Below are 24,656 nucleotides of genomic sequence, written 5' to 3'. Positions count from 1 at the left end.
TACATATATACGTGAATATGATTGATTATCTTGTTAATGTTGTTTTTTAAACTTCCGAAGAAATTATTGTTTCTACTACCTTTAATACTTTATCTGAGGAACTTAAGTTCGAATCGTCTAAATTAATGTTATCATTAATGTAACTTGGATTTTCTAATTTTGTTTTAATTGCTTTATCCAATTGAATTCTTAATTGTTTAATTAATACCGCATTTTTACACCAGGTTCTAATTGGCAACCAATTATCTACAATAATACCCGGAGAATGATTATTGTCATTAATATCATATTGAATTGGTCCACCGAATAATAATAATGATAATGTTGAAGTTGGAGTGATGTCTCTTAAATATAATTTGTTGGTAAAAGATGATGTATTGTACAAAATAAATGGAAATTTTAAGAGAGGGTTATTATTGTTATTGCTGTATTTTTCATTGATGTTAAGGCTAGCCATATCCTCTAAAGATTTAATTTCATCAATGTTCATTGAATTAGAATGGAATAAAATCGATGATGGATGGATAAAAGCTCTTGTACAGGGTAAAGGCATATTTGCATTACTGGTGCTATCATTCTGATTATCATTATTTTTATTTAAATTGAGCAATTTATCTACATATTCTTCATTTCTTATCCAATATTTGATTAATTTTGCTTCAGGATCCTTTTCAATTGCACCAGATGATGTAGATAGGTATTTCGTATCTGGTAGTTCCAGTCTTGCTACATGAGGATAATATGCACCTGTTAATATGGCTTCAATTAATTCTGTTTTATCTTGATTTCTATTGAATTCTCTAAATTTGACATTTGGTTGATAATTAAAAGGTAAAAACCCAATATCTTTTAAAATTGAGTAATATTGTGCTTGTGATGATAAAATTTCGTTAATTTTATTAAAAGATAAATAGTTGTCTTTTATAAATTGACGTTTCTTTGTTTTGTCATTGATTTCAAGATATTTCTGAATTATATCTACTGAAGCTAATATATCACCTTTGTTTTTATTTTGTGAAAGAATTTTTCTGATTTTTTCTTTATTTTCTATACCATTAACAAATGGTAATCCTCCAATACTCAATAATGATGTAATCAGTACACCTATATCTGTAACACCAAACAATATGCTGTAAATCAATAATTTCCCATGTTTACTATCCATCACAGGCATTAGTGATATGAATCGACCCAATTCAGTTAAAGAAAAGTCTTCCGAATTTAATAACCCTATAGTTGAAAGCATTGTTTCTGCTTTCTTAAGGGCCTCTAATGGTGGGCATTCCAAACCTGAGGCTAAAAATTTAGTGACGTTTTTAATACCCATAGCCTTAACAGATAAATATAACGAATCTAGTGCCACACGTTTAATTTCAGGTGTTGGCATCTCTACCATATCTTCCTCATATAATTTTTTTGAGAATAATTTATATGATAACCCTTCTCTTACTCTACCAGCACGGCCTCTTCTTTGTTTAACTTCTGCTTTTGAGATAAAAGATTCGATTAATCTTGTAGTGTTATCTTGAGGATTATAAAACATCGTCTTGGCCCTTCCTGTATCGATTGTGGCAACACAGTCATCAATAGTTATGGATGTTTCAGCAATATTAGTTGATACAACGATTTTTCTTTTGTTTGGATACCTCTTAAATACTTTTTTTTGATCTTCAGGTGATAAAGCAGAATGTAAAGGAAGAACAACAAAATCGTTAACAGAGTTAATATCCCTTAGCATTTTACAACATTTATCAATTTCTGCAATACCAGGTAAAAATATGATGATTGATCCATTGTTACCGTCAAGTTGTAATTTTTTATCCACATGCTCTGTTACTTGACATAGTAAATCATAATTGATCTTACCAGATCTGAAATAATATGAATCTGGATCAGGTTGAACACGTAAACTATCAAGGGAAGAAGAGTCATCATTAATGTCATCATCATTAATAGCATTGTAGTGTCCTTGAATTTTGTTACTTGGAGGTTTTCTGATAGTAAAATTTAATTCATTAATAATATCATCCAAATAATAATCTTTAATAGGAAATGTTCTACCTTTGATATGGCAAGAGTTTAGATTAGGAAAGTAGTTTTTGAAAAGATTAACATTAACTGTGGCACTCATCAGAACAATCTTTAATCCTGGTATCTTTCCTAGTAAATTTTTTAATAAAGTTACGACCAAGTCAGTATCTAAGGACCGTTCATGTACTTCATCAATAACTACAATGCAGTTGTTTAATAGAGATTTATCAGACTGTAAAATTCTAACCAACACACCAGTAGTCATGAATTTAATTCTTGTCCCTAGTTTAGTTTTGTTGACACCTCTAATAATATACCCTACTTCATCACCACATTTGACACAGCGTTCATCTGCTACACGCTCTGCCAAACCAATTGCGGAGATTCTTCTAGGTTGAGTACAAATTATATTAGTATTTTTTAAACTATTCATTAGCGAATCAAGTAAGAATTGGACAACTTGAGTGGATTTTCCTGAACCTGTTTCACCTGTGATCAATACTACATCATTCTGTTCTACTAATTTAACAATGGTATCCTGCATTTCCCAAGCAGGTAATTGACTTCTGATTAGCTGCATTTCTTTAAATTCTTTCAATTGTATTCTTAAAGTATATTCATTTTTGGCGTGCTTTAGTTGTTCTTGATTTAAATGGGTATTGATGGAAGTTCGGTTCGTTAACAGTTTTTTATTATTATTGACTAAATGTACCTTATCTTTATCAGGGGCGTTAGAAAGATATTCTTCGGATAATAATGGTCCTGGGTTGTTAATAATATTTTTGACGTTTTCTTGCAACCATTCAAAAATAGTAAAAATACACATATCACCAACAAAATTGTGTTCTAGAATATATTCTAATAATTTAGTCAATATTTGTTTTTTAATATAGTTTGGTAATTTCAGAGTTTTATCAAATGTAGATACAATAATGCCTGGTAAAGAATTTGGATAATTATTGGACCTATAAACTTTAACTCTTAATTTTAAAGTTGGATCTAATACAATTGTGTAACTAGAATTAGAAACCACATTCTCGATTGAATCACCATATATACTCTGTAAACTTTCAAGTTCCTGATTCCAGCATTCAATGGATTCTTTCTCACTTATTTTGTCAGGTTTTGGAATACAAAATTGTTGATTATCAATTAAGGATTCTGTTAGTATACGTGCTGCTTCATTCTCATTTTTTCCACATTGATCTAGAGCATATAAAACTTCATCTTCAGATGCACCACACTCACATAATCTTTCAACACTCATTCTTGTAGTTAATTGTAGGGATGATATCTCGATCTTATTTTTTGAATCCTCCTTACGTTTATGAAAAAACAAAGGTAAATCATCTTCCGGTAGATTAAATAATAAGAATGAAAGCGGGTCCTTATAGTTCATAGCCTCATTCACATGTGTTTCTCTGAAATTAAAAGAAAGCAGTTTCTCCTTAAAGGCCGATTCCTTAACTTGACCTGATGTGTTATCTAACTTACGAGCAGAATTCCAATCAATTATGCCCTTCAAGGACAATTCAATTAACTGTCTAGTTGATTCATCTAAATCAACAAAAGTAGCCTTTTCCCATACTTTTTTTGGAAATCTAATGATACCTTGATTTATGCCTTCATATAAATTCTTATTATTGGTGGAAACTTTTGTAATTTTTCCATCTTTTTTAGGAACAGTTTTTGTTGTTTTATCTTTATAATTATCGGTATTGGCATTCTTAACTAAACTTGTCGATGATATAAAGATAGGAGTCTTCTGTTCCTTCATCTGTTGATTATTTTTCGCTTCTCTTTCCCTTGCCCTTTGTTGTTCCATTTTTCTATCTTCCAACAACATAACAAATGGTTCAGAATTAAATATACGATTAGCGTGATATGTATTACCTTCACTTATCAATTTTTTTCTATAATCATCTAATGTATACCATATTTGTCTATGGTTTGGAGGTAACATCATTTGTAAATTTGTATTATATGCGAGACGGCAAAGTGCAACTGTAGCAGCATAATGTCTTGCCTCATTAGTTGTCTCTTGTGGAGTTAAAACACCTTCCCGTTTTACTTTATCATAAGTTGGATCATTCATTCTAATAGTCAACAATTCTTTAGTCTTTGGATCTGTATAGGATAATGTAGCAATAGCTAGCATACCTCTATCACCGATCTTTTTCATATCATATTCCACTTTACCCCACTTCCTTTTTTGACAAAATTCATGTAATAAAATATGTGGTAATTTTCCAGTCCAACTGGAAGAAGAAGTGACCTTGGCTCTTTGTGCTTGTTGTTTGGTGCGTTGTATTGCTTTTGAATCAATAGACTCTTCATCGTGGGAATTTTTGGATTTTTTACCCTTCTTTTTAGCATTTAAGTCCTCTTTTTTAGTAGAAACTGGTGTGGATGATTTTTTTCCCTTCTTAGCCATTTTTATTGTATATATATATGTATATGTATAATCAGTAATACTTAAGTAAATTTTAGTGCAAATTAAAGAAAAAAAATATAGAAATTATGTAATCCACTAAATTAACGCATTTATTTGATTATACTGTATTATATGGCACCCTGTGTAATTTTTTTTTTTTTGATCACTGGTCCATTTACTTTGATGATACCTTTAGTTTGAGTTTATAGGCAAATAAGTGATCAATATAAAGATTGTATCAATCTTATATTAGTTTTTAACATTTGATTTTTACCGCCCAGATTCATTTTCCAAAAGGAAGAATATTTTTTTAAAAGTTACCCTCATTTTTTGGGGTTGAAAAATTTCTTTTGGGAATTTACTTACCAAAAATTTCTTGATCACTAAGATTCGGTAGAGGTTGATGAACATTATGCTGTTATGATTGAGATTTTGCAAAGTTGTTGAAAGAGATTATGAAGAATAGAAAGAGGAAAGGTAGTCTGGAGTTGTTACAGGTGTCTTCTTTAAATGGATTCACTGACAACAAAAGTAATGTAAAAATAACAATAATAATAAAAAAAGGTAGAACCCTTAATATTTATATTAATAAATATTTACTTTATAACTTGCTACATTATAAAATATATACATATAAGACGAATATATAATGATTGAAAACATTTTGAATGTGTTAAGGAATCATTTAATTAAAAATGAAAAAATAAAACTTCTAGATGAAAACAATGAAGTTGTCGATGATATTACTAAGGCTAAATATGCCGTTTTAGTTAAGAATGATAATGATAATAATAATGCTGATGATAGTATAGATTATGGTAAATTGGAAAAATTTGATTTATCTAAAGAAACTAACTTTTCAATAGATGGAAACAATATGGAGTTACGAGTTGTGATTCATTGTTTTTTACATAAAGATTCCAGCAGTACCGACTATTTGGCAGATTGTCAAAATAAGAATTTAATTAATGTTTCCTTCCTTCAAAGAAATGACTTGAATGGATGGTTAAGTGGTCAACTTGAAACATCACAGTACTTATCATCCACTACTAATGGTGATATTAATGCTAATGCCGATGAGACGAAAGCTGATAAGATTAATACTGATAGAACCAAAGATGATGATGATAATAATAATAATAATTTACATAAAGTTATTGTAGAGTCTGGGAATAACCCATCCTCTGGTGTCAAAACAGAACAATCTTTGGAAGATAATTTGGAAAAAGAGGATATAACCGATGATATTAAATCAGATTTGTTATTAAATGAAGTATTAAAACATGAAAGACGATTATTAGATCACAATTCAGGGTTAAGAGGTACAAAATCTATTGATTTTGGTTATTTGATTAAAGATGTGGAGTTGAAATTGGTTCAAAACATTAAATCTTCATTACGTAATAAAGCAGGTCGCCATGGTCATATTTCAAAGAATGTGTCTTCGAATTCGCGTAAAAAATATATTCAACATAAAGATCCAATTATTTTGATACCATCAGCTGCATCATCAATTATTACTATATCTAATATTAAACCATTTTTACAAGAATGTAAATATATTAATCCACGTGAGTTGTCTTCATCCTTAAGAGACGATTTAGTTACCATTGAAAAGAAATTTGACAAGATAAATAAAACGATCAGGTTTCTTGTAGTTAATAACACTAGAATGTTTACTAAACCAGAATATTGGGATAGGGTAGTAGCAGTTTTTACCACAGGTCATATATGGCAGTTTAATAATTATCAATGGAATACACCGCAAGAATTATTTCAGCATTGTAAAGGTTATTATTTTTATTTCAATGGTGATGTCATACCACAACATGTTCAACAGTGGAACGTTGAAAGGGTTGAGCTGGATAGAAATAGAAGATTTAAGGATGTAGAAATTGTTCGTTATTTTTGGAACAATTTAGAACAAGAGTTATTAAGTAGAGGATATCATTGATTAATTATTAAGCCAACATATAGATATATATAGATATATATATATAAATAGATTTCTTTTTCCTCTTTGTTTTACTGAACAGTAGTTATAATGATGTAAATGAAACGGTTGATAATTCCTAATACAATAAAGAAAATAATATATATATATATATATGTATATATATGTGTGTGTGGGTGTACGTATATATTAAGACAATATTAAAATTATTCATATCATTAAGAAAAAAGAAAAGAAAAGAAAATGCTAGTAAGATATATGTTTAATATATGCTTTAAAAACGGTTTGTATAATAGTATACCCCACTTAAATCTTCGTCAATGACTAGAATACCATTATTAATGCAGGATTGAAGGATTTCTTCTATAATAGAAACTGTCCAAACAGAATTTTGATTATTCTTATTGTTATTAGAACCAGATGTATTGTCTAATTTAGATTTATGTTGATCTGCCATATCATTTAAAAGTTGTGTGAGTTTTAAAATATCTAAACCTGGATTTTTTGATAAAAGTTCCAAAATTTGCTTCTTAATAAAATCAAATGAATTATTGGTGGCTAAACATAAGATTCTTTTATTTAAAGTAATTAGTTTTAAATCATTTAAACCTAATTTAGAGAATCTTTGGCATGCCTCTTTCAATTCTTGTGGGGATATCAAGCCTGTTCCTATCCTCATTGCTTTATTGTACATTGCATAGAAATCTATGAGTGGAATTAACACATTATTATTAATTTCATTATCTTTGAATTCTAGCATAGCAAAATCATAAATTTCTCTTGATAATTCATTAAGAAAGGAATCTTGGTTTAGAAATTTTTCACGATCTATAATTAAATTAGTCTCAATAATATTTTTATTAGAAATATGGTTATTTGATAAATTTTTGTCTTGTGCTCTATATAAATTTTCAATTGAGTTCGCTAGTGACATTAAGTTATTTAAATCTTGTAGTGCATTATTGAAAAGAATATCATTATTTAATAGTTGAGTCTCCTTATATCTTTCTAATCCATTAATTCCCATAAATTCAATATTACTACTAAGCATAGGAGTAGTAGTGAAAGTAGTAAAAGTGGAATTTGAAATGTTATTTTTTTGTGTGACTGGTATACCATTAACACTTGCTAAATTTTGATTAAAAGTGCCATTATCGAGTTTTAAATCATTAAGAGCCTTTTTAGTAGCTTCAAAAAATAAAGACCCATCAGTTTTTCTAAAACTAATTTGAATATATTTGGGCATATCTGATGATTGTACATCTATGCTATTATTATTATGGTTATTATTTGAGGAAGAAGAAGAAGATATTATATTTTTGCTTTGAGGTAATTTTGTATCACACATCTCACAATATTTCATTGATGAATGATTAAGAAAGGTGCATTTAGGACAAGACAACCCATTTTTGTGTTTATTGGTATCAGTAGTAAGAGTGGTATTATCAATATGATATTTTACTGAATCCTTTGTCATATTGTAATCCATTTGTACACCACAATTATTACATACAGGAAAATTAGTTGAAGCCAATGTAATTTTACCATCAGATACATTAGTGGCTGAACATATGGGACATATCCATTCAGTAGTAGAAAAAATTGAATTAGGGGAAGAGAAAGAAGGTAGAAATGAGGATGATGAACAATTGAGAAGGTTAGATTGGTTATGAACTTGATTATTTTTATTTGATATTAGAAATATTATTAATCTAGAAGATCTTTTTAGAAAACGGGACTGGTAATCAATTGAATCGATATCATTTAAATTTAGTGATACAGAAGAATTTAAAGGCAAAAGATTATCTACATAAATTAATCTTTTATTAGTTAAAAAAATTCTACCATTTTGTTTATCTTTAATTCTTTGATTATCTTTGTACAAACCGACAGAATCATTAATTATTATATCATGTTCATCGTTTGATAAGATAGGTCTACCAGAATTTTTTATTTGAACAGATTGAAAATATGTCATCTGAGCAAAATCATTTAATAATACATAAGATGGATTTGATAAGCGGTATGAGTCATATATAAAAATATATATATTTGATTATATTTTTTTATTCTTGTAGAAGTTAGTAAGTGTGGCGAATAGAAATGTGATCTTACGAATAAGAAATTATGCAAATAAACTATGAAAGGATGTATGCTTATGTATTCACCCACCTAAATAGACACAAACTGCAAATCATTCTCTCTTTTAAAAATAGGATTCTTACACATAAAAAAAGAAAAGACTAAAATAGATACTAAAGAGAATCGAACTCTAGCCAAGTTATGGTAGAAGGATATAGTCACGTGTGTGAGTGTATGGGTGGTTGTGAAAAGATGGAAAATCACTACAAACGAAAAAAGCCTAAAAACGAAACAAAAACTAGCAAAAAGAAACAAAAAGTAAGGAAGTAAGAAACGTTTTTCTTTTTTTTTACCAAGCAACAAGCCTTTCCTATATAGTTTTTTGTTTTTTTTTTTTTGTGACTTGGGCTTTACCTAAAATGGAAACTTTTTCTGGTCGGATTTTAGTCTTAGGGGAGAGGTGGAAAAAGAAAAAGGAAAAAATCTGAAATAATTTCTTTTTTTATCTCTTTTTGGGTTTATTTCTTCTTTTCCTTGAGTGGGCTAGACACAGAGACGCGAGGGCTTTCGCAGTAGAGTTTGAGGAATTTTTCCGTATTTGGTTACATAGCCAAGCCTACCATTTTAATTTTTTAGTGAGTTTTTTGAATAACTTGTTAGCATTTCTATCATCATTACTGTTGTTGTTATCAGTAATATATTGCGTCTTTTGGATTAGTTAAAAATAGATTCTAGATAAAAAAAAAACATGGCTAGTACATATACATATTTGTATGTCTACATAGACATATGTCTACATATCTCTTTTCATTTATATACGTAGGTGTATGCGGTATGGCTTATGACGCCAGGGATATCTGTTTTTTTTTTGTTTATTATATCTTTTCATTGTCGTCTCTTGCTTCTCTTCTGTAATATTTATATGATATGATCTGTTGAACTCAGCTAGATACTCTTGTATTTCGTTTTTTTTTTTCTTTTTTTTTTTTTCAGATACCTCAAAGTCTCTTTTTGATCCGTTTGGATAGTTTGTTAGTTAGTCAGTTAGTTATATCATTGCGTTGATTTGCTGATAGGTACGCTCTCTGTATTATTAAATTTTAAATATAATAACGGTGATATATACATAACCGTACTACATATCAAAGACTATTATTATTACTATTATCATTCACCAGTTTATCTAAAAAGAGCTGTGTCCTTTCATTAGTCTTTAATTATACATTTTTCATTTGTTTTGTATTACTACATATTTTCAATTCTTAACATTCTGGCTTTTGTATCATTCTATTTCATTCTATCCAATATTGCAAGATAGGCTGAAAAAAAAAACAAAAAACAAAAAGATGTCAAACGCATTTGCCTTATTTTTAACAGCATTTTTTTCCTTTTCTGCATTTATTTTATCAATTATTGGTTGTGCAGGTTCAACAAAGAATTATTATCCAATAAACCATATCTATACATCACAAATTGACCTGACAGGTATCTCAATACGTTCAGTAATATCAACAGCAACAATAGCGTCCGCATCTGATATCAGTCTTCCAGGCTATATAAACCTTGGACTTTGGTCGTATTGTATAGAGACAACAAACAAAACAATTGCCAGTTGTACTTCTCCTAAGGGCATCCAAAAATTCAATTTAAAAGAATTGTTGTATGATAACATAGAGAATAATTCGATATTGGAAGCCATTGACTCTGCCTCAATCCTTTTACCCGAAGATATTCAAAATAAGAAGTCCTATTTCAACGGTCTAATTAAATGTATGTTTATCACGCTGTTGATAGGTATCGTTTTGTCTTTCTTAAATACATTAGTCTGTATCATTAGATGGGTTATACATTTCAGGTTTGTTCAAGCTGTCGGCATCTTTATATCATTTTTCTCGTTTGCTTCTTTATTGGTCAGTGCAAGTTCATGTGTTGCTGCATTAATTATCATTTACAGAATTTTGGACGATAATGATTCCTATGGTATCAAATTGAACTATGGTCATGTTTATTTGGGTATTATATGGGGTGGTGTGCTGGCTGCATTATTCAGTTTTATAACTTGGTGTTCTGTCAGATCTTCTAGACGTCCACAAGTTATTTACATGTCAGAACCTATTGAAAAGAAACCACTCATATATTAATTAACCGTTGATAATATTATCTTGTTTTTTTTTCTTTTTTTATTCGTAAACATATATACACATACAAATACATATATATATTCATGAATCAAGTCGTTATAGCTTTATGTTACATATATGTTAATAGAGTTTGTTTCGTCCCTTAATAAAATACTCTGCATTATAATAGATGTATATATGTATATGTGTGTGTATCTGTTATTTCCACTATTGATAAATAGTGTTGCTTTGTTGGTTACGTTTTTTTTTTGTTTATTAGACTTTTTGTTCAGAAGTTATTACGTGATCTTTACTGACTTTAGAGGAACTGTCAGATGCAGTCTCAGTGGAAGCTTCCATGATGACCTCTTCCTTGTCAACAAATGGTAATGCACCATGATGAATACCTCTCCAATGACCTAGCCACATTAGACCGACAATCATTGAAGTGATAAAAGAAATGGAAAATGCACACCATGAAAGACCATAGTATGCACCTCCTGTAGTATAAACAACGTTAAACTTATCTTTATAAGTACCAGACTTAATAATTGTGACCATGCATGCAACAATAGTAGCAGATAACCCAGAGAATAATGAACAGCATAAAGATAAAAGTAATAATCCAAACCAACCCAAATGAGGTAAAGCAAATTCATTATGCTTGATAAACATGTAGATAAAGAAGCATAAGATAAAGAATGAGGAAATAATGAATAAAATATTGAAGGATAGTACGGCCTTGATAGCTGGGGCATACATATGTTGTTTTTTCAATAAATGACCTTCTAAGTATAAATCATTAGCGGTGATGTTTAATGCTCGTAGGTAAGGTTCAAAATCAGATCCAATTAATGCTTTATACATAATATTTCTGAAATCCAAGTTTTGAACGGCGTGAGATTTGGAACAGTATGTTACTTCATCTTTGTCATTGAGATAGCATAACGTGAAAATTGATAGTCTAAATGCAGATGGGATATTCAATTCTTTAATAACCAATGGGGTAATATTATATAGTTCTTCATTAGTTGGAATAGATGCAGTAGAGGCATTTCTCAATAGAGATAGTAAGGGAGTGAATTCTGCAAGATTCGAGAAGGCATATGATGTAACATTCAATAAAGCACCAAAACTACCTGCTGGATCCTTGGAAGTACGTAAGATATCAAATAAGTATGGGATATACCGGTTATTTGAAGTATCAGTGAGTATAATACTTTGTAAACTTTTTAAATTATCGACGTTACTGGCCGCATTATTGCTGTTGTCTAAGATATTGTACATGGTGGTTAATTCATTAGTGGCATTAGTATTACCAACAGCAGATACCAAACTAGTCAAAGAACCTAATAAAAGAGTCTTATTTTTGGCATCATTGTACAAATCTGTAATGGTGGATAATACTTTTTTGGCAGTAACAGAGGATGTTAGGTTAGCTTCCAAAATAGAATTTAGATAACCCAAAGTGTTATTGGCGTTCTTAGCAGAAGTTAAAATATTTTCTAGAGCTAATCCAGATGCTGCGAAATTGGATGACATAGAAGATAAACTTGTAAGAACATTAGTGATATTTGAACCGGAGTTAATAGCACGTTGTAATGTGGTAAACAATGTTTCTGCCAAGTTCGTTGGAATAGTTGCATTCATTAAAGTTATCAGGTCCAAAAATGATGCAGTAGCATTATTAGAATTCTGTAATAATTTAAAAGCTGGTTGTAGTGGAATGATATCAGTAAGGGTTAGATTAGATAAAGTCACTAAACTACCAGTGGTATTAGCAGGATCAGAAGAATCCTGTAATAAAGTAAACGCAGTATTTTTTAATTCCTCCATTTGAGTAGAACTGTTGCTCAAAACTTCATTTAATAAAGTTTGTAAATAGTCAACAGTCTCATTGCTATTTTTGGACACAGCCAACAAATTGTTAAGATCTTCTAACTCAGTCTTAGTATTACCAGTTTGGCTAGTTAAGACTAAAGGAGTTAGATTAATTAGAGAACTTAAAGCAGTTGTTGTATTTTCACAGTTAATCAGAAGAGTCAAAAATGGCAATAATACAGAAGTGTGAGAAATGTTTCTCATAGTAGAAAACACGAAATCTCCGTCAACACCTGGTGCTAAAAGAGCAGCTCCCAAAACTTCTAGTACTGGAGTAAAAACAGGCAAGACTTTGGAAACATTGATATGGGAAATAGATGCATCACCAAAATACACATTTGTAATTGGTTTATAATTAGATGTGGAACCTGCTGTTGCAATACAAACGAATATAAAACCTGCAAATGTAAATAAGATAGATATCCCTAACAGTATTCTTTTATTTAAGATCATTTTTTTTATTATTCTTTATCTAATGGAATTTTTTTATATTTTTAATATGTTGAGAATTCAGGAATATTAATATTTAGGTATAAATGAGAGTATGCTATGGTTATTTGTCCAACTGGGAATATAAGCAGATAGGATTGCGCAAGAAAACGTAGTGACTACACTTGAATATGAGAAACAATATACGAGAGCCACTCAAGTAGTATCATTTTTACAAATGAATGAAAGTATATATATTACTTCTTGGTTTTGCAAAAAGAAAAGAAAAATTTAATATCATCACCATAATCAGGCTTATTTTTTAATAGGCTTTCTGGCTAACAAATCGAGATCACATTTTGATCTCTCGCATAGAGAGTTATATTGTTGTCAGAATGTTGAATCAGAGTAGGTTTGAAAGGAAAATAATTCGATTGCTCGAAGAGGTGGTCAACAACACATAATAAAACTATGGTTTTTGAGTTTTAGTATGTTAAAAATTTTTAGTTTTGAAGAAAATACATAGTTCTATTATATTAAGTTATTATATTTTCAATAAACGATATTTGAAATAGAAGTGCAATAATTATTATATTTAAGTAGGTTGAAAATTCGTTGAAATAATAAACAATACCAGACTTCTTTTCATTGTATTGTTTAAGTAAACACTCATTGAGATTTATATAATGGCTTGTCCAAGAGTAAATAATACACTATTGTAGTTTGGTTCTGCTTTTCTCAACAATTTTTTATAGTTTTTTCGAACGTAAATTAATTGTTTAAAAACAGAAAAAAAAGAAAAAAGGAAAAAAGAAAAGAAGTTTTGATTTTATATATAAGAGAAGCCCCATACTAAACGCACATTACTATATGGAAGAAAGTGGAGATTTCCATCAGTACTAGTGCCTTTCGGACATATGTAGCAGTTGTGAATGGAAGCACTGATTGCTAGGACTTCATTCTTAGTGCCTGATATCGAAATTTGGGAACGCCACTGTATCTCCCTTTTATGATTCTGTTTTCACAATCAGTTTACATTTGATGGAATATTTACAAGATAAGGAGATAGAGAGTATTCCTATAGAAGGTTTAATAAATAGAAACACTATTATTATCTATATGAATCATAGAGGGGAGCTGTGGAAGACAACCTGATAGTCAATACTCTCATTATAGGAAAGAGGATGAGTGTAGTTATGTCTGATTTCAGGTATCCTTGATATCTTGTAAGTTGACTCCAACTATCCAGTAATACTTAACATGTACAACAAAACGTGAATACTTTCACTTTTAATGGATGAATTTTCCATATGAATTCCCCTTTTTATTATGCTTGTTTTAGGACCAAGAAACCATAATATTAATGGCATATATAGCAAAACAACATCAGCTTTAGTATTTTGTTTGATACAGAATAAGGGAGTGTAGTATAGATTAATTTGAATATACTTTGTAGAGAGCCTATAATTATTTCAATCTTACCAAGTTAATAACGATAAGTGTGGAGAAGAAAAACATTGCAATGGATAAATAGTAGATTACAAGATAGATTTTGGGGTAAGATATTTATTATTTTATTTTTATTAATATATAAAAAAATTATATTGTATTTGCACTTTGTTTTTTTCTTTTTGAAAAAGAACAACAAAAAAGTACACTTTGCACATTGTCCTGTTTTAATTTTAAACAAAAATATTTTACGTCATTGCTAGCCTTGTGGAGACCGAAATACATATCTCAATGGATCTACTTTTTCGTAAATTTTATAATGAATAAACGTAAATGCACAGTTATATATATTTTTTGAGAACCTTTGAGTAGGGAACGTGTAGCATTTTTAAATTGATCATAATAAAAAAATAAAAGATAGGAATATAATCAATTATGTTCTTACTCAACCATTTTCTAGGGTTAGTTATGGGATAAATAGAATATTGATGGAATTAAAAAAAAACTTTAGTTGTACATGGAGATTTTTTTTTATTCTATATAGATTATTAATAGAATGAAGATGATAATAACGAAAAAAAAAAAAAAAAAAAAAAAAAAAAAGGAAAGAGAGAGAGAGAGAAACGAAAATGGCAGAATTTAAATAATTCTTGCAAGCTTTAAAATATATCTGTAAAGGTTGAAAAATACAATTGGGGTAGTTTTATCAAAGACCTGAACTATCCATATTAGGTTATGTTCCACGTTTTCCTTTTTTTTTTTTTTTGAAAAATAGGACTGTATGAAAAAGGCAAAAATTTTTATCAATCAAAAAAATCAGTCTTTGAATTTTCACATGCTGGTTCAATTTTTCTAGATAGCAAAATTTGCCACCGTTAAGAAGAATTTAGAAAAAGTGATGGGGTCTTCATGAAACTTTTTTTTTTTTTTTTTGAACTTTTTGAATTCTTCCTACAAAAAAATTTTATTCGTTTTATCAACAAGCAGCATGTGAAAGCTAAAATGTCAGAGACAACAAAAAGAAAAGAAGAAACATTTTTATTACAGTCGTATTTTGTCAGCAAACATTTTGATGTTTAATAGGAAACGAAAAGTATATACGATATTGTAGCTCCTGCATTTAGAAACTTGATCACTTAGATAGTATATAAGTTATTATGTAGTAAAGTACATGTCAGGATCAGGTTCCAAATCATTATAGATTAGTGTAAAAGAACACAAAAATACATCAAGTGATAAGTAAATAAAAAGAGCCTTGGGTTATGAACTCTAATATTATCCAATATTTTTAACTATTTCTAATAATACAATAATAAAAGCTTTATCATCAACTAAGGATATATTATATGTACTTGTGTGCTTGTATACACGTATATGAATATATACAATATAAGATAAGAGATTTGAATAAGTAACGCATGTATGTGTAGATACGTTCGAACTAGTCGACTAGTTGTATTACAATAAAAAGTGATATTGCATAATTTCTTGAGAACTAATGTACTGTGGTTCAGTTATTGTATAGATGGTTATCACCATTTACTTTATTTGCATGTATAGGCTTATGAGCCATGGTTTGTTTGTTTTGTCTCTTTTTTTTTCGAAAAATGTCTAAGATTCTTTTCTTAGCTGTCAGAAAGCCAGTAAAGATAAGAATAAAACCAAAAAAAAAAAATAGATAAAAAATAAGTGTGTACATTATCAGATTTTGAAACATGGAGGAATTCTTACAACCAAAAAGCTCTCCCTACCATTTCTAGAGAAAAAATAAGTAAAAAATAAAAAAAAAATTTTTGAATATAAATTTTTTAACGTGCATGTGAAAATTTAGTAGCCATGTGCTAAAATCCGCTGTTTTTTTTTCTTGTTTTCGCTTTTTTTTTGTGTTTGAGTGTTTTTTCGAGATGGAGACGTTGGTCGAATATCGAGAAGAATAATAAATCGTTTCTTTTGCATGGTGGAAAATGATATGTTTACATTCGCAACGCATACAAATTGATAGACATTGAATAATCGTTGTTGTCTAATTGTCAGTAATCTGTACTAGTTTTCAGGTTTTATGGCGCAAGTTTGTCCGGCTGTTGTTGTTGTCCCTTGACTTTTGTGACTTGGTTAATTCAACTGGTTTTTCTTTATAGGAACTACATCTTCCACAAGTAAACATTGGTTGTTTCTGTCGTTTGTTCCCAGAATTGTTCTTCTTTTTTTTTTTCTGTTCCTCAGACTTATAAAAAGATAATCTTCTTTCGACCCATTGTTAGATACACATATCTACCTATAAAAGTATCACTCGCCGCGATTGTGTGTGTATGTTTTTTGAGGCAGTTTTCTTTGTCAATTTTCTCTTCACAATTCTTTTAGGTTCTCATTGGTTTTAGAAAAAAGAGATCTCTTTTGAAGTTAAAAGAACAAAACATTCTAAGTGAGACTGCCTCTTTTTTGAAATATATATTCTTTTTTTTTTACTTTCTTTTTACATTATTATTATCTATCAAACTACATACACACTCATACAACTTTTGTGGTAGTTTAATTATTTTAAAAGAGGTTAGATAATATTTACTATAGCTAACTATACAGAGCCTTATAGAGTCTTTTTTTTCGATATACAACCTATTCATACTTATACGCGCACGTGCACAGACTTATAAATATAAATATTAATATATATTAACATTTATCTAGTCCGACAAAAAAAAAAAGAATTACATAAATATACCCCTTCTAGAATGACTACAAGATCCTTAACTTTAACTCACGGTTCCATTGAACATAAATTATCCGTTCCAAACGTCTCCTTTTTTGCTGCATTTCAATTACAAGAACAATTTAAAAAGACCTTACCAGATCCAACAGAGGGGTTTGCTGCTGATGAAGAACCTTCCTCTTCTGCTGAACTTCTAGGGAAGTTTTTGGCCTATATCTCTTCTTTAATAACACCAGAAACAAAAACGCAATTCGATGCCGTTTTAAATGTCGCTCTACAAGAATTTGAAAATAGTTATTTGCAAGGTAATGATATTCATACTTTTGCTGCTAAACTTTTGCAAGAGAATGAATCCAGTACATTGCCAAAAGTTAAAGAATTGATAAGAAATTTCTTAACTGCTACATTTATCTCTACTGGTAAAGTTGCCATTGCTAAATCGAAATCTGCTTTAATAAAATCCGTTGAAGATAAGAAATCTGAATTAGTGGCAATCTTTGGTGGTCAAGGTAATACAGATGATTATTTTGAAGAATTAAGAGAACTGTATACTGTCTATAATGTTTTGATTTCCGATATTATCCACACTTCTCATGATACGTTAAATGAATTAATTAAATCCACACCAGGTGCAGAAAAGGTCTTTACTCAAGGTTTTGATTTATTGGAATGGTTAGAAACACCATCAAAAACACCAGACGTTGATTATTTATTATCTATCCCAATCTCATGTCCATTAATTGGTGTTATTCAACTAGTCCATTATGCAGTTACAGCAAAATTATTAGATTTTACACCAGGTCAATTGAGAGACCATTTAGCTGGCGCTACTGGTCATTCTCAAGGTTTAGTAACTGCTATTGCTATTGCAGAAGCCGATTCATGGGATTCTTTTTACAACATTATGAAGAAAGCAATTTCATTATTGTTCTTTATTGGTGTACGTTGTGATTTAGCCTATCCAAACACTTCGTTACCACCTTCTGTTGTCAAGGACTCCATTGAAAATGGTGAAGGTACTCCATCTCCAATGTTAACTATTTCTAATTTATCGCAAGAACAAGTCCAAAGTTACATTGATGAAACTAATTCACATTTACCAAAGGAAAAACACGTTGTCGTCTCTCTTGTTAACGGTGCTAGAAATTTAGTTGTTTCTGGTCCACCACAGTCCTTATATGGTTTAAATTTGGTTTTAAGAAAGGCTAAAGCTCCAGCTGGTTTGGATCAAGCAAGAATTCCATACAGTGAAAGAAAATTGAAGTTCTTTAATAGATTCTTACCAATTACCTCTCCATTCCATTCTCCATTATTGAGTCCAGCCAACGATGCCATCCTTTCGGACTTAACATATCAAGGTATCGATTTCAAACAATCTGATATTAAGATTCCAGTCTATGACACCTTTGATGGCCAAGATTTAAGGAAGTACCAGGGTTCGTTGGCTGCTAGAATTGTCGATTGTATCATTAATTTACCAGTCAAATGGGAGACTGCTTGTCAATTTTCTGCTTCTCACATCCTTGATTTCGGTCCAGGTGGTGCTTCTGGTTTGGGTGTTCTAACTCATCGTAATAAAGACGGTACTGGTGTTCGTGTCATCGTAGCTGGTTCTTTAGATTTAAACTCTGAAGATGATTATGGTTTCAAACAAGAGATATTTGATATCTCTGTATCTGGACTAAAGAGAAACCAAGACTGGTTACAAGAATTTCATCCAAAATTGGTTAAGAATAAGAATGGTAAAATATATGTTGATACCAAATTCTCTAGATTAATTGGTAGAGCACCATTGTTAGTTCCAGGTATGACTCCAACAACAGTCTCTCCGGAATTTGTTGCTGCAACTATCAATGCTGGGTATCAAATTGAATTAGCTGGTGGGGGTTACTTTGCAGCTGAAGGTATGACCAAAGCTATTGATGAAATTATATCTCAAATTAAACCAGGTTACAGCTTATCTATTAATTTAATCTATGTTAATCCAAGAATGTTACAATGGGGTATTCCTTTGATTAAAGAATTGAGAGTTAAAGGTTACCCAATTGCTGGTGTTACCATAGGTGCTGGTGTCCCATCTCTTGAAGTTGCTACTGAATATATTGAAACTTTAGGTTTGACTTACTTAGGTTTGAAACCAGGTTCTATTGATGCTATTTCTCAAGTTATTAGTATTGCCAAAGCACATCCAAAATTCCCAATTCTTTTACAATGGACTGGTGGTAGAGCTGGTGGTCACCACTCTTACGAAGATTTCCATGCTAATATGTTACAGATGTATTCAAAGATTAGAAGACAATCTAATATTATATTAATAGCTGGTTCTGGTTTCGGTTCTGCTGATGACACCTACCCATACTTAACCGGTGAATGGTCTACTAAGTTTGACTACCCACCAATGCCATTTGATGGTTTCTTATTTGGTTCTAGAGTTATGATTGCTAAAGAAACTAAGACTTCTTATGCTGCCAAACAAGCTATTGTTGATTGTTCTGGTGTTCCAGATTCTGAATGGGAAGGTACTTACAAAAAGCCAACTGGTGGTATTCTAACTGTTCGTTCCGAAATGGGTGAACCAATTCACAAGATTGCAACACGTTGTGTTATCTTCTGGAAGGAGATGGATGACACTATTTTCAATCTACCAAAGAATAAATTGCAACCAGCTTTAGATGCTAAGAGAGATTATATCATTAAGAAGTTGAATGCAGACACTCATAAGCCATGGTTTGCTACTGTAAATGGTGAAATTCGTGACATTACTCAAATGACATATGAAGAAGTTGCTAAAAGATTGGTTGAATTAATGTTCATTAGAAAGACGAATTCTTGGATTGATGTCACTTTAAGAAACTTCACTGGTGATTTCTTGCGTCGTGTCGAAGAACGTTTTACTGATAAAAAGACGACTTCTTTAATTCAATCTTATACTGTTTTGAATGAACCAGAAAAGGCTTTAGATGCTGTCTTTAATGCATATCCAGCTGCTAAAGAACAATATATGAATGCACAAGATGTTGATCACTTTTTAAACATGTGTGAAAACCCATTCCAAAAACCAGTTCCATTTGTTCCAATTCTTGATCATAGATTTGAATTTTTCTTTAAGAAGGATTCTTTATGGCAATCAGAACATATTGAAGCTGTTATTGATGAAGATGTCCAAAGAACTTGTATTTTACATGGTCCTGTTGCTGCAGAATTTACCAAGAAAATTGATGAACCAATTAAGGATATTATGGACAGTATCCATGAAGGACACATTGAGAGATTAGTTAAAGATTACTATAATAATGATAAGTCTTCTATTCCAATCATAGAATACATCGGTGGTGAAGAACCAGTTATGACTGATATTGAAAAATCAGAGCAGAAGCTTGTTTTCCATGCTCATACTAATACTTGTCCAATTGAATGGTTTAAATTATTAGCTGGGAATAAGAAGAATTGGAGATATGCATTCTTTACAACAGAAAGATTCGTCCAAGGTAAGTTATACACTGACAACGCTGCTAAGAAGGTTTTCAAGCCATGTCATCGTATGATTGTTGAAATTGAAAATCCAAATGATTCATCTTCCACTGTTGTCACTTTAACTGAACGTATTCAAGGTGAACAAAAGAAGACTGCTACGTTAAGACTTATCAAAGACAATATTATTGAAATGAATTTAATTGAAAATAGAACTATGGATGGTACTCCAGTCGTCTTACCATTGCTTTACACTTACAATATAGATGATGGTTTTGCACCAATTTCTGAAGTCATGGAGGATCGTAACAAGCGTATTAAAGAAATGTATTGGAAACTATGGATTGATGAGCCATTTAACTTGGACTTCGATCCAAGAAAAATCATCAAGGGTTCTGATTTTATAATTACTGCTGACGCCATCGCAGAATTTACTTATGCAATTGGTAATAATTGTGAAGATTTTGTTGCTAGACCAGGTAGAAAGCTACTTGCTCCAATGGATTTTGCAATTGTTGTTGGTTGGAGAGCAATCATTAAAGCTATTTTCCCAGAGACTGTTGATGGTGATTTACTGAAATTAGTACACTTATCTAATGGATATAGGATGATTCCAGGTGCATCACCATTACAAGAGGGCGATGTGATTTCTACTTCTGCTATTATTAAATCTGTTGTTAATCAACCAACTGGTAAGGTTGTTGAGGTTGTTGGAACTTTATCCAGAGAAGGAAAGCCGGTTATGGAAGTTGTGTCCTCCTTTTTCTACAGAGGTGTCTATGATGATTTCCAAAACACATTCCAAAGAATTACTGAACCAGTTTACCAAATGCAAGTTACATCTGCTAAGGATGTAGCTGTTTTGCGCTCTAAAGAATGGTTCCAATTGGATGATGAGGATATCGACTTATTAGGAAAAACTTTGACTTTTGAAACTGAAACTGAGGTTACATTTAAGAATGCTACTGTTTTCTCTTCTGTTCAATGTACTGGTCCTATTAAGTTAGAATTGCTTACAAAGGAAAAGGTTGAGATTGGTGTTGTTGACTATTCCGCTTCTGAATCTTGTGGTAATCCAGTTGTTGATTTCTTAAAAAGAAATGGTTCTACTCTAGAACAGAAAGTCAATTTAGAAAATGCTATTCCAATTGCAATTTTGGATACACAATCACCAAGCACTAATGAAACTTATGGTAGAATTTCTGGTGATTTGAATCCAATTCATGTTTCTCGTCACTTTGCTAACTATGCTGATTTACCAGGTACTATTACTCATGGTATGTACTCTTCTGCTGCTATTCGTGCCTTGATTGAAAACTCTGTTGCTGATGGTGTTTCATCTAGAGTTCGTGCTTACAGTTGTAAATTCCAAAATATGGTCTTGCCAAATACACCATTAAAAACAACTATCCAACATGTTGGTATGATCAATGGTAGAAAGTTGATTAAGTTTGAAACTAAGAATGAGGCAGATGTTGTTGTTTTAAGTGGTGAAGCTGAAATTGAGCAACCAGTTTCCACATTTGTTTTCACTGGTCAAGGTTCTCAAGAACAAGGTATGGGTATGGATCTGTATGAAAAATCTGCTGTCGCTAGAAATGTATGGGATAGAGCTGACAATCACTTCAAAAAGACATATGGTTTCTCTATTTTAGATATTGTGAGAAATAATCCAAAGGAATTGACAATTTACTTCGGTGGTGAAAAGGGTAGAAAGATCAGAGAAAACTATACTTCCATGATTTTCGAAACTGTTGTTGGCAATGAGATTAAGACCGAAAAGATCTTTAAAGAAATCAAAGAAGACACTTATTCATACACCTTTAAATCACCAAGTGGTTTGCTTTCAGCTACTCAATTTACTCAACCAGCCTTGACTTTAATGGAAAAGGCTGCTTTTGAAGATTTAAGGTCTAAAGGTTTAATTCCAGCTGATGCTGCTTTTGCTGGTCATTCTTTGGGTGAATACGCTGCCTTATGTTCCTTAGCTGACATTATGTCTATTGAATCTCTAGTTGAAGTTGTTTTCTACAGAGGTATGACTATGCAAGTTGCAGTTCCAAGAGATGAACAAGGTAGATCTAACTATGGTATGGTTGCTGTTAACCCAAGTAGAGTTTCTCCTACATTCAATCAAGAAGCATTAATGTTTATTGTAGAAAAAGTTGCCAAGAAAACAGGTTGGTTATTAGAAATTGTTAATCACAATGTTGAGAATCAACAGTATGTTGCTGCTGGTGATTTAAGAGCATTAGACACTTTATCTAACACTTTGAACTTAATTAAATTGCAAAAGATCGACATTAGTAAATTGAGGGAATCAATGTCCTTAGAAGAAGTTGAATCTCATTTGTTTGAAATCGTTGATGAAATCTCCAAAAAATCGTTAGCTAAGGCGCAACCAATTGAATTGGAAAGAGGTTTTGCTTGTATTCCATTACGTGGTATTTCTGTTCCATTCCATTCTTCTTACTTAAGGAGTGGTGTTAAGCCATTCAAGAACTTCCTAAACAAGAATATTGTCAAGGAAAATGTTAAGGCAGACAAATTAATTGGCAAATATATCCCAAACCTAACTGCTAAGCCATTTGAATTAACTAAAGAATACTTCCAAGATGTTTACAATTTGACTGGCTCCGATCGTATTAAGGCAATTCTTGATAATTGGGAATTTTATCAAAACTAGATAAAGATATAATCCAAATTCTTCTTTAGAAAAAGATGAAAATATCTATGGCTTGTATTAGTTATTTATTATATATCTACATTATTTACACTATATTAATTTTTCAAAAATAGATATTATGTGTGTGTTTATAATTTATTAATATGGTCTTAAGTGATAAATGTATTTTTTAAAAAGTAGTTTTATTTAATGAAAGAGCAGTTAGTAAGTTAAGGATTTATAGTAGTATTACTATTTCTTAAGAAATATATAATATATGCGGAATTTAATAAATCAGATAGACATCCATCTTTGTTGTAAAAATACAGTTGTTGTTATTTCAGAGTTACAATGCTATTTTTTATAGTTAAAAAAATGATATAACAGAATTCTTTGAATCAAAAAAGAATATGGATCTTGGAATGGCAATATAATGGGTAGACGCTATCAGGTTTAGTGTAGAGATAGGTACACATATCTATACTGCTAGTTATTCAATGATATGAAAAGTTAAATCAGAGAACGAATTAATCCAGGGTTGATCCTTTAAATGTTGTCCATTATTGAAACTGGTTAAGATTTTACAAGCATAAAAATAAGAATCAATTAGAGAATAATCAATATGTGGTTCTTCAAAAACATATTTATTGTTTTTATTTCTTCTATGTTTTTTCTTAGAAACATTTATGATGAATCCGTCATCTTTGAGTAAATCTTCTCGATTAGTGTTGTTGGTTTTTATATTTTCATTTTGTGAAGAGCTTAACACATTTGCTAGTTTACTTAAAACAGGGTATTTTGTATTTAATTGCGAAGCAGTATATCTATCAGTGTGTTGAATTATGTTGTTAGCCAAAAAATATTTCGGTCTCTCTTTAACTAAAATGTTTTCTGTAAGATCTAAAGGAGCGTGCGGAAGAAAGAATAATGTAGAATCACTTTCGAAATTTTTAGGTGGCAAAGTTTCATCAATTGACCAAAATGAACCCTTTTCTTTAATAAAATCTTTATCCTGATTTGTAAATACAGGATCATAGACTGAAACAACGATAGAAGGAGTATCACTAGTATGTTCAAGATAGTCAATAATTTCTAGTAGTAAAGCTAATTGGTACCTGGCTGGAAAGTCTTCAGTAAAGCTACCAATGGCTAGACATCTTATTGCCTTAATTGAGTTTGCAGTACTATCCAATATTGTTTTCAAGTCTTGGAACATTAATGATTCTCTTATGATATCTCTACATTCATTTAATTTCGAGGAAAAATCCACAGGTTTTAACTTATTTTTATTCTTTTTCGAGACAGTAAAGGACATATTCACATTAGAGATTTAGCACATAATAAAGTAATAAGTTTTTTACTTCCCAGGGAGGACATATTTTTATTACAGTGTTGAAGGCAAAGAAAATCTTTGTAAATCAGCAGGCATTCTT

General features: G+C 30.7%; 7 protein-coding genes across 7 annotated transcripts; 3 read left to right on the top strand and 4 right to left on the bottom strand.

The window, feature by feature from the left end:
- Positions 1-46: 46 nt before the first annotated feature.
- On the bottom strand, positions 47-4,465 carry PWA37_002686 (RNA helicase; the record flags this gene model as incomplete). The annotated part of the gene is made up of 1 exon (XM_064859242.1): positions 47-4,465. One exon carries the CDS (start codon positions 4,463-4,465, stop codon positions 47-49), a length of 4,419 nt encoding a protein of 1,472 aa, XP_064714051.1.
- Positions 4,466-5,114: 649 nt separating this feature from the next.
- On the top strand, positions 5,115-6,419 carry CDC73 (Cdc73p; the record flags this gene model as incomplete). Its single annotated transcript, XM_064859241.1, has 1 exon — positions 5,115-6,419. One exon carries the CDS (start codon positions 5,115-5,117, stop codon positions 6,417-6,419), a length of 1,305 nt encoding a protein of 434 aa, XP_064714050.1.
- A 274-nt stretch (positions 6,420-6,693) lies between these two features.
- VPS36 (ESCRT-II subunit protein VPS36) lies at positions 6,694-8,397 on the bottom strand (the record flags this gene model as incomplete). Its single annotated transcript, XM_064859240.1, has 1 exon — positions 6,694-8,397. The coding sequence occupies one exon, from the start codon at positions 8,395-8,397 to the stop codon at positions 6,694-6,696; it is 1,704 nt and encodes a 567-aa protein (XP_064714049.1).
- Positions 8,398-9,847: 1,450 nt separating this feature from the next.
- Positions 9,848-10,642, top strand: PUN1 (Pun1p; the record flags this gene model as incomplete). Its single annotated transcript, XM_064859239.1, has 1 exon — positions 9,848-10,642. One exon carries the CDS (start codon positions 9,848-9,850, stop codon positions 10,640-10,642), a length of 795 nt encoding a protein of 264 aa, XP_064714048.1.
- A 255-nt stretch (positions 10,643-10,897) lies between these two features.
- PWA37_002682 (uncharacterized protein) lies at positions 10,898-12,955 on the bottom strand (the record flags this gene model as incomplete). The annotated part of the gene is made up of 1 exon (XM_064859238.1): positions 10,898-12,955. One exon carries the CDS (start codon positions 12,953-12,955, stop codon positions 10,898-10,900), a length of 2,058 nt encoding a protein of 685 aa, XP_064714047.1.
- Positions 12,956-17,109: 4,154 nt separating this feature from the next.
- FAS1 (tetrafunctional fatty acid synthase subunit FAS1) lies at positions 17,110-23,244 on the top strand (the record flags this gene model as incomplete). Its single annotated transcript, XM_064859237.1, has 1 exon — positions 17,110-23,244. One exon carries the CDS (start codon positions 17,110-17,112, stop codon positions 23,242-23,244), a length of 6,135 nt encoding a protein of 2,044 aa, XP_064714046.1.
- Positions 23,245-23,713: 469 nt separating this feature from the next.
- Positions 23,714-24,538, bottom strand: BER1 (Ber1p; the record flags this gene model as incomplete). Its single annotated transcript, XM_064859236.1, has 1 exon — positions 23,714-24,538. One exon carries the CDS (start codon positions 24,536-24,538, stop codon positions 23,714-23,716), a length of 825 nt encoding a protein of 274 aa, XP_064714045.1.
- Between the last annotated feature and the right edge of the window lie 118 nt (positions 24,539-24,656).

This window comes from Arxiozyma heterogenica, assembly GCF_036370985.1.
Source record: "Arxiozyma heterogenica strain weizmannii chromosome Unknown scaffold_21, whole genome shotgun sequence".
NCBI lineage: Eukaryota > Fungi > Ascomycota > Saccharomycetes > Saccharomycetales > Saccharomycetaceae > Arxiozyma > Arxiozyma heterogenica.
This window is presented reverse-complemented; position numbering and strand designations above follow the sequence as displayed.